Below are 10,312 nucleotides of genomic sequence, written 5' to 3' on the forward strand. Positions count from 1 at the left end.
AAACTCTTTCTTGCAATCAACGAGACATGCGTATACGTCGCAATTGACATATCTGTGTCACTATTATAATACTTGTATACTAAATGAACAGAGCTTGTCTCGACCAACAGCATTTATAAACCCGAACTGGTTGAGAAAAATTTGACCTTCACATACCTTGTAAATTCTTTTATAATCTGTATGTCATTTTAGGAAATGACTCATGAGGCTAATCGTACAGAATTCTTTGAATTTCTTAGCTCATGTTTTCTTTGGAACTGAAATAAACTCAGAATTCAGCCGTTATATTGGTATTTGTCCAGAGTTATGTATGGTGTTAATGATCTTTGTGACTATGGCTATTGATTCATTGTCCACTAAATTGAATAGTTCTGCTTGTATATAATCAAGACTTACTGCCTTCCTATCCTGTCTTATTAGTACAAAATAAGCTTCCTGTTTCAATATTCTTGGTCCACCATTTATTTCCTCTTATAGCTCCAATGTGCTAGCTCGTTGATTTCACAGTTTCCCTAGGTATGATTAGGTATATTTTACTCTCTTTATCCAATATCACGTATCCATCAGAATCAGTTAGATATTCTTTCTGTGTCCATCTTCGTCCACCTGTGAGTTCTCTAACTTTCCTATGTACATTACGAATATCGTACTTTAATTATAATGTCTAAATGTCTAATGTCTAAATCCATTTTTGTCTTCTCTTCTTTCATTCATTTTTTGAAATGTGTCACTTATAAGTGTTAAATTTGTAAAAATTATTGTAAAAATAGATAAAACACATTAAAAATAATGATAATTGTCATAGAAAACGAAGTCCCACCAGAGGAATCCCATAGGAAACGTTTTGCAATCATTTCTTGAATTTTATGAGAAATTTTCGTAGGTCCGAAAAACAAAATGTAATAGTAGCTGAATTAGTAAGAAAAGGAGCCCAAATTTTGAGACAGCCGAACAAAAAAACTTTATTTGATCCCTTTTTGTAAATTTTAAAATTAATTAGTGTTGTTTAAGATAATCAAAATTGAACCCTCACGCACAAGTTGTGTACGTACAACTTCAGTGAGGAACTGAGTTTATTATATGTATAATTTATTTGCTACGAATAAACTCCATTATTATTATTATTATTATTATTATTATTATTATTCATCAGCTTCAGGATCTTTTCTGTCGTCCATGATTATTTACATTTTGAATTATTTCTGCAATCTATTTGATATTTTATTCGTCATTTTCATATTAAAGTCTTTCAGCACACGTATATCGTATGATCGTAGTTTCCTTTTTTTATGAAGAGGTTTCACTGGGAATACTCCCACAAGTGCAACTTGGTCCATTTCCGAGTCTTCTCTCAGATAAGTATTGACAGATGTGAAGCTATCAATATAGTATTAAAAATATAATTTAACTGTTTCTGGTTCTACATTATGTCACCGATTCTACAGCTTCCTAAACAACATTATTATGTGCAGGAGTTCTTGGACTAGCGAATATCCAGTACCGAAACCTGTTATGATTCTTAACTGACTCTTACCTTTTTAACTGCACTACATTTTGTCACGTGTCCTATCATGGTTAGGGTTAGCCATAATATGTCGCATTTCAAAATCTATCATTTGTAATGCAATAAAAATATAAAAAATACATTATTTGAAAATATTCTAGATATAGTATGGTATAGTTAGATCCAAACCCAGACATCCAAAGTGAAAGTTATCCTCCAACACCAAATTGTTCTATATGGTCCACATAATGTTCAGAAAAAAGTCACACCATTTTGAGCGTCGGGTTTGGGGGGGGGGGGGGGAGAAATCTGCAAATTCGTAGTTTTTTACGTTTTTCGTCAATATTTCTAAAACTAAGCGGTTTAGCATGAACAACCCTCTACACAAAATTGTTCTACATTAAATTTGAAATAAAAAATGCCCTATGCATAAACCTTCTAAAATGAACGGTTCCAAAGTCACAGAGGTAGTATAGTATAATTGGTCCAAAAAAAAGCCTAACCCAGACATCCAAAGTAAAAGTTTTCCTTCAACACCAAATTGTTTTATATGGTCCACCTATTGTTTAGTAAAAAGTTACACCATTTTGAGCGTCCTGTTTGGGGGGGAGATGGGGGAGAAGTCGGTAAATTAGTAGTTTTTTTAAGTTTTTCGTCAATATTTCTAAAACTATGCTTTAGCGTAAGGAATGTTCTATAGAAAAATGTTCTACATAGAATTTAAAACAAAAAAGGTTATATATATAATTGTTATAAAATCAACGGTTCCAGAGTTACGGAGGGTGAAAGGTGGAGGTTTTCGATACTTTTTTATATTTACCGATTTCTCCCCCCTCTTCCCACCAAACCCGACGCTCAAAATGGTGTGACTTTTTTCTGAACATTATGTGGACCATTTAGAACAATTTGGTGTTGGAGGATAACTTTCACTTTGGATGTCTGGGTTTTTGGTATAGTTATATCATAAATATTGCCCAAAAAATATAAAAAGTGTCGAAAACCGCGAATTTCACCCTCCGTAACTCTGGAACCGTTGATTTTATAACAATTATGTATAGAACATTTTTTGTTTCAAATTTCATGTAGAACATTTTTGTATATAACATTGTTTACGCTAAAGCATAGTTTTAGAAATATTGACGAAAGACGTAAAAAAACTACTAATTTACCGGATTCTCTCCCATCTCCCTCCCAAAGCGGACGCTCAAAATGGTGTAACTTTTTACTGAACAATATGTGGACCATATAGAACATTTTGGTGTTGGAGGAAAACTTTTACTTTGGATGTTTGGGTTAGGCCTTTTTTTGGACCAGTTATACTATACTACCTCCGTAACTTTGGAACCATTCATTTTAGAAAGATTATGTATCGGGCCTTTTTTATTTCAAATTTATTGTAGAATAATTTTGTATAGAGGAATGTTCATGCTAAACCGCATAGTTTTAGAAATATTGGCGAAAAACTTAAAAAACTACGAATTTACCGATTTCTTCCCCCTCTCCCCCCCAAATCCGACGCTCAAAATGGTGTGACTTTTTTCTGGACATTGTGTGGACCATATAGAACAATTTGGTGTTGAAGGATAACTTTCACTTTGGATGTCTGGGTTATGCCATCTTTTGGATCAACTATACTATACTAATAAGCTTATTTTGAAGCTGTTTTATAATATGCGTTGAAACATATTATCGTAAATACTTGATTTTATTCTTAATAAAGTTGTGTGTTATATTTAAAGTTATAATACATAAATGTTTTATTTACAATTCATATAAAATGTATGTTTTTTTAGGATTCGTATCTTTCGATAATCCAGCCAGTGCTCAAGCCGCCATCCAAGCTATGAACGGCTTCCAAATAGGCATGAAGAGACTTAAGGTTCAATTGAAAAGGCCCAAAGACGCCAGTCGGCCCTACTAACAAATGGCCTCTGAGCCGTGGGTACCTCAGTTAAGGGTGCTTATACGCCATTAGTATACACTATATTATATTATATAAACAATAGATAACCTTTGAAATATACCTGGCAAGACTCCGAGCACAAACCGTTGCAAAAATAAGCGGGGCTTAGTATATAGACTACCTATATTTCTCGTCAAGATAGGCGACACAATAGCTAACAGGACGCAATTTGAATAACAAACACACTCTTAAGAGCCCGTACACATGACAGCGTTTAACGCCGCGTTTTACCTGATAAACCCTAACGCCGCGTTTCAAGTTACCAATGAACAAATGGTACCGAACACATGCAAGCGCGCGTTTAACAAGTAAAGCCGCGGCGTTAAGCGCTCATGTGTTCAAGCTCTAAACTCTAAACAATTTTGGACTTGGAAAGGTTCATAATTTCTAATTGGCAAAATATTGACTGGAAGATAATAACAAGAAAGATATGTGTAGCGTTAACTAAAGAAAGAATATATCAAATAGTATGTGTATCAGAATGAATAACAGTGTTGATGTACAGGGTGATTCAATCAGTATGTCCAATCTGTGAGTTGTAGATTCTAGACCTCAAAATATGATGATTCTGCCCAACATGCCTTATACAAATATTGCTAGTTTCAGAGTCACTGAGTGTTTAAATATAGAATTTAATATTAGCCATAAATGTGTATATTATTATGTATTTTCACAATTTCTATTTAAAAATTGACAATTTGACGTTTATTAGCATGATTTTTTCATTCATAGGATATTCTGACCAATTGAAAGCTACAGAAATAAAAATTACAGCGATTATTTCATTCATAGGAGATTCTGACCAATAGAACGCTACAGAAATAAAAATTAAACTGATTATTTTTTATTGATTTTAACTTCCAATCGCATAGTAAGATATTTGATCACGTGTTTAATTCTGTCCAATCAGATTAAAATTATACTGAGAATTATCTACTGTACAAAATTACCGATAGAATTTTTTCTGACTTTTTGTTTAATGGCAACCAGTTTCCTAGTTTTGACAACTGTCACATTTAAGAAAATATTCATAATATACCTATTAAAAAATAATCTTACGAATACCACACGACAGTAAGAATAAATAAGAAAATAATGCTTCATTTTTACTCAAATTTGTTGTCATTGGGCAATAGCCACTCGAGCCCTGCGGGCTCTCGTGTCTATTGCCCGACAACAAATTTTCGAAAAACTGTCGCATTATTTTCAATTTATTCTCACTCTCTTGTGATATTTTACCTGATAATTTTTGATAATATCCCGTCGTCAAGTATATTACGTCAGATGCCCTTCGTTGCTACGAAAAAATACATTCAGTGACATTAATGACAATTAATGTTTTAAAAATTATAAAAGTAATGACTTTCAACTGTCAAATATTTATAACAACTGTGTGTTTAATTGTACTAATTTGTACTTACAGTTTTATTTATGAAATAATCGCAACAAATTGCACTCGATCTCTAAAATTATTATCGAATTTTTGCCCTCGTGACACTTTGACATAATTTCACTCCCCTTCGGTTCGTGAAATTAACACTGTCAAAGTGTCACTCGGGAAAAATTCGATAATTTTAGAGCTCTCTTGTAATTATTACTGATAATTTTTGATAATATCCCGTCGTCAAGCATTACGTCAGATGCCCTTCGTTACTCCGCAAAAATGAACATTCAGTGACATTAATGACAATTAATGTTTTATAACTTGTCACAGAGAACACCAAGAAACAGGTTTAGCAAATATTCAGGTGAAGATATCAATAAAATATTAGTTAAAATTATTTAAAAACAGTATTATTCATGAAATAATCACAGCGACTTACACTCGCCTCGCCATTAATGCCTCATTTACGACCAAAATGAAAAATTCAAAGGATTCAAATCAGGACTTCTGAGTGACCAAACAAACTCACTCCCACGATCAATGCATTGATGCGAAAATTGTTGATTTAAGTATCGACGAACGGACGAACGTCTAAAGAATAATTTAGTGGTTCCCCGTTGTGCAAAGTCACATCTTTTGTCTTAAGGCGAGAGGTATATCCTCTAGTAATTCGCGTAAGTGTTCTTAAATCGAAATCGAAAATTATCTTATCTGGGACATATAGTGAGGGGAAGTCGATATAAAATATTACAATTGATCCTTAAAGGCAAAATATAGGGCCGTAGAGGTGTAGGAAGACAACAAGTTTCTTAGTTAAAAAACATTCGTGAATGGACTCAGATATCAAATGCAGGACAACTATTTCATATTGCAGAAGATCGAGAAGCCTTCGCAATGGTGATCGCCAAAGTCGGATAATTCTGATATGGCACGTGAAGAAGAAGAAAAAGAAGAAGTTCTTAAATCAAATCTAAATATAGAGGTCCATTTAAATTGGTTGGCAGTTCAGAAGGACCTATAAAATAGTCACATATTATACTGCACTAAATGTTATCCCTAAACTCGTGCTGAAAATGTGCCGAAAAGTAACTAGCGCCCTTTATAAGCAATGCTACATTAGAGTCAAAATTAGCAATCCTCATGACACAAAACGTATAATTGCCAATTTTTAAATAGAAATTGTGACAAAATATAAAATGATTGGTAAAACTAAAATCAATATTTAAACTTTAAATACTCAGTAGCCATCTGTGAAACTGGTAATATGTGTATGACATGTTGGGAAAAATCACCATATTTTGAGATCTACAACTTAGAGATTGGACATTGTTAATTAGGATTCATTCTGTATAGGTATAGTCCTGTCGCCAGGGGGGGTACAACGGCCTCCTTAATTCAGATGGACTTACCCAAGTTTATTTTATGTATTTTGACCCGTAGAATACGAATTTTTTGGGTAACAGTCGATCCGGATGTCGATAAGATTGTTATAAACCAAGAACTTGAGGAATCGTATAACAGCTATTTTTCGCAAAACAAAACGTTTCTTTGTATTCTTTGGGTGATTCTCAGCACAAAATGGTCTTACAAGTTTTTTCGTAGGATGCATAGTTTTCCAGATAAACGCGGTTGAACTTTAAAAAAATCGAAAAAGTGCAATTTTTGAACCCGAATAACTTTTGATTTAAAAATAAAATAGCAATTATGCTTGCAGAATTTGAAAATTCAAGTCAAATTCTATCGGTTTTGATTATTTGCATTGCTAAAAATTAAGTTTTTATTTGTTAAACAAAGCCATAAACGCGTAGTGTTTCCCGTTCCCAATGCATGCGTTTTAATGTACTTAATCTACGTAGAAATTGTGAGTATGCGCGCCTACTCGTTCGATTTAAAATGAGAAATGCATTGAAAACATCAATCAATCACTATGTGTTTATAGCTTTATTTAACAATAAAAAAATTAATTTTTAGCAATGAAAGTAATCAAAACAGATAGAATTTAACTTGAACTTTCAAATACGGTAAGCAGAATTGCTATTTTATTTTTCAATCAAAAGTTATTCGGGTTCAAAAATTGCAATTTTTCGATTTTTTGAAAGTTTAACCGCGTTTATGTCGAAAACTATGCATCCTACGAAAAAACTTGTAAAAACATTTTTTGCTTAGAATGACCCAAAAAATACAAAAAAAAGTTTTGTTTTGCGAAAAATCGCTGTTATGCGATTCCTCAAGTTCTTTGTTCATAACAATGTTATCGACATCCGGATCGACTGTTACCCAAAAAATTCGTGTTCTACGGGTCCATATACATAAAAAAAACTTGGGTAAGTCCATCTGAATTAAGGAGGCCGTTGTACCCCCACTGGCGATAGGACTAGTACGTAAAATCATAAAAAAGGTCACTCAGAAACGATGATATACAATTAGGTACAGGGAAACTCTATACCTACATATTCTCTTCCGCCAATAAAATATATATTTGTGTGATGTTATAGCTAAAACATCACACACATTTTAGAATGGAATAAGTTGTTATTATGTCAAACAAATAGTTATTTTTATAGAAAAAACCAAATTAAAAAAAATTGATTTACTTTTTGATTAAAAAAGGGTGAAGTATTGCCTACGTTTGTTGTTTTGTCGTCTACTTTTTGACAACTCCTGAACCGAATTTTAAAAGTTAGTCTAAGTGCTTATTTATGCAACCCGCAAAACAAAAAAGTAAGAAGTGCGACCGCGCTGCCAAACCTATAAAGAAATCTCTCTCTTCGAGAAATTCCAAATGGGCTGTGATTAAATAACAAATCAGTGTTTGATTGTACAGGCCGTTTTGTCTTCTCGTCTTCGTGAAATATTGTATTTATTTTGAGATTAATCTTTGCTCCTTGTAAGTATTAAATGTGTGTGTATTTAACTGTTATGGATAAGATAAAAATAAATTAGGGTATTGTATGTAACGAGCATTATCAGAGCTTTAAGAAACTACAAATTTGAAGTTAAAGATTACCAGAATCTGTTGTCTAGATTCAATTAATTCTGAAATGTGTTAAAGGGATCTCATAATCTTCCGAAATAGAACTAAAATATTAAAAGATAAAAGTAATAATCCACTATTTTCATGTGACATATTAGACACGTTTGTACAGTAAAATGGATTATTTAGTATTACAAAGTAGATATTATGTTGCAGAGTTGCTACACATTGTAACTATATTCATTCGGATTTGAGGAAAAATAAAGATTTTTTTTTATTTATCGTACGGCACACAGTAAGAGTACATAAGTTAAAACAATAGAAAACGTTAAATAGAATGTTAAAAACGAACATCTAACTGTATCAATATATGTAATTTAAAATATTTTCGCATTCAAGAACTTATCAAAAACTCCAGGAAACCGCCTTCAGGGGCATTGTTCAACAATGTGATGGACTGTCTGTCGTTGCGCACCAGTCACACTCAGGAGTAAGGACTTTTCCCTTACTCCTGAAAAGTCAGTACATCTACAGGTCAGCACATCTACCGTTGCTTGTTTTTATTCTATTCAGCGTTGTCCATGTCTTGCAGAGCAGTGGAAATCCGCTTTGAATCTGATCGATACAGGCTATTTGGTGTACTTCCTTCGGTGAGTCGCTCAGCTATTGTCTTCTCCAGATATTGGTGAGACTGAATTATTGTTCCTGATGTAAGGAGGCAAGAAGATACAAAAGGGACAAAGAAACTATTAAATATTACAATGGAACCCGCTAGGAAGGCGAAACAAAAGAATGGTCCTGAAGGAGATGGTTGTATGAAGTGGAAGACGACGTGAAAACCATGAATATAAGACAATGGAGGAAAAGCCCGACAGGTAAAGACCCATCCAGGGTTATGATGCCAAAAGAAGAAGAATAAGATGTAAGGAGGCGGTCTTTAATAATGGAGGATATCTGAAGCTCAGTCTATCCATTTCGATATCTCAAGATTGTCATGGTGGATGGGTAGTTAATGGTTAGCTTGAATTTTTCTAGATTCTCTGAAAAAATAACGACTTCTTCGTAGTTCTAGACTTCTAAATAAAGTTATTCAAAAAGGAAAGTTGTCTCTAAAATCTAAGATGCTCATTTATAGAGCCATGCCAATTCGGAGGGTAGTAATTTGTACAATTTGAAGTAATATATCTCATATAATTCTTAAATATGGCCTAGTTCTGATAGCAAAGTCTTCTTCTTCTTGCAGTACCGTCTCCTATCGGAGGTTGGCTACAATCACAGCAACCTTATAACTTCATTGGCTGCAGCTTTGAACAACTGTATTGAACTGCACCCGTACCACTCACTTAAAATTCGCAACCAGGAAATCCTTCTACGTCCCACATTTCTCTCTCCCGGGATTTTTCCTTGGATTAAACTACCCCAAATAGACCGTCTAAGTCTAAAGAGATGGTAAAACCTCAGGTTTTGCTGAACCTGAACTTACTCATAACAGCGAATTAATAAAAAATAGGTATAAATATGTACTCTCTTCCAATGGCACTACAACCGAAATCGAGGCTTGGCGTCCTCCAAACTATGCTTCCAGCTTTGCTTGTCCTGCGCCGATTTTCTCCAACTTCTTACGTTTCATCCTTCAACCTTTTAAGTTACCTTCCTTTTTGGTCTTGCACCAGGGATTTTACTAACCAGGGCTCTTTTCGGCAATATTTAGGCCTCCATTCTCACTACATAGCAAGCTCATCAAAGTCTCTGAAGTTTAACCAATTCTGAAATCGGTACCTCTTAACAAGTGGTACAGTTAATAATTGTACTTGAAAATACATATTCTGTTTTCGTTAATAGGTCCAAATATCTTGGATTTTTTTTTTCAAATACTGAACGTATTTTAAAAGGACGCTTTCTTTTTGTATTTTTTATCATCACCCATGTCTCGTATCCACCTATCTATAACATAATGTTAGTCTGATAATCGTCTTGTAGACCCTGAAGCAGAGTGGAACATATGGGCGAGTAAGAAGGTAGCTTTGTTTCCCTTTAGTGTTCTTATTTGAATTTCTGGTTCCTCTGTTCCATCTGTGCTTATGACAACTCTCATATATGTTAAACTTTCTACAGAGGAGACCTTTCGTCCTCTAGGTCAACTGTGCACCTATTTCCCATAACTCTTCTCTGTGTTATATTTTTTGTCATTTGAATATTTATTTCTAGTCCGTTCTCTTTTGCGTCTGTTTTTAACTGTGAATATATTTCTGTCGCCTCTTCCGTTCTGCGATACATAATGCTGATATCATCGGCATAGGTAGCAATCTGTATTGATTTAGTTATTAGAGATTAGCTCTTCGTATATCCAACTGTCTTACCATATATTCGAAAGACAGGTTAAATATTGGCAGGAGTATACACAGCGTCTGGATTACTTTTGAAGTCCATATATTATACAACAAGGTTTATATTGTTATAAAACACGAAATCTGTATATAACAAATA

At 33.7% G+C, this 10,312-nt stretch overlaps 1 protein-coding gene across 1 annotated transcript in view; it reads left to right on the forward strand.

Annotated features, from left to right (window-relative positions):
• The window catches only part of LOC114346825 (CUGBP Elav-like family member 4), a 686,200-nt gene extending 679,983 nt beyond the window's left edge, over positions 1-6,217 (forward strand). The window contains exon 12 of the mRNA XM_028297581.2: positions 3,298-6,217. Coding sequence (XP_028153382.1) covers positions 3,298-3,425 — 128 coding nt within the window. The 3' untranslated portion in view covers positions 3,426-6,217. The remainder of the gene's footprint in view (positions 1-3,297) is intronic.
• Positions 6,218-10,312: the final 4,095 nt, after the last annotated feature.

The sequence above is a fragment of the Diabrotica virgifera genome, chromosome 4 (genome assembly GCF_917563875.1).
Source record: "Diabrotica virgifera virgifera chromosome 4, PGI_DIABVI_V3a".
Taxonomy (NCBI): Eukaryota; Metazoa; Arthropoda; class Insecta; order Coleoptera; family Chrysomelidae; genus Diabrotica; species Diabrotica virgifera.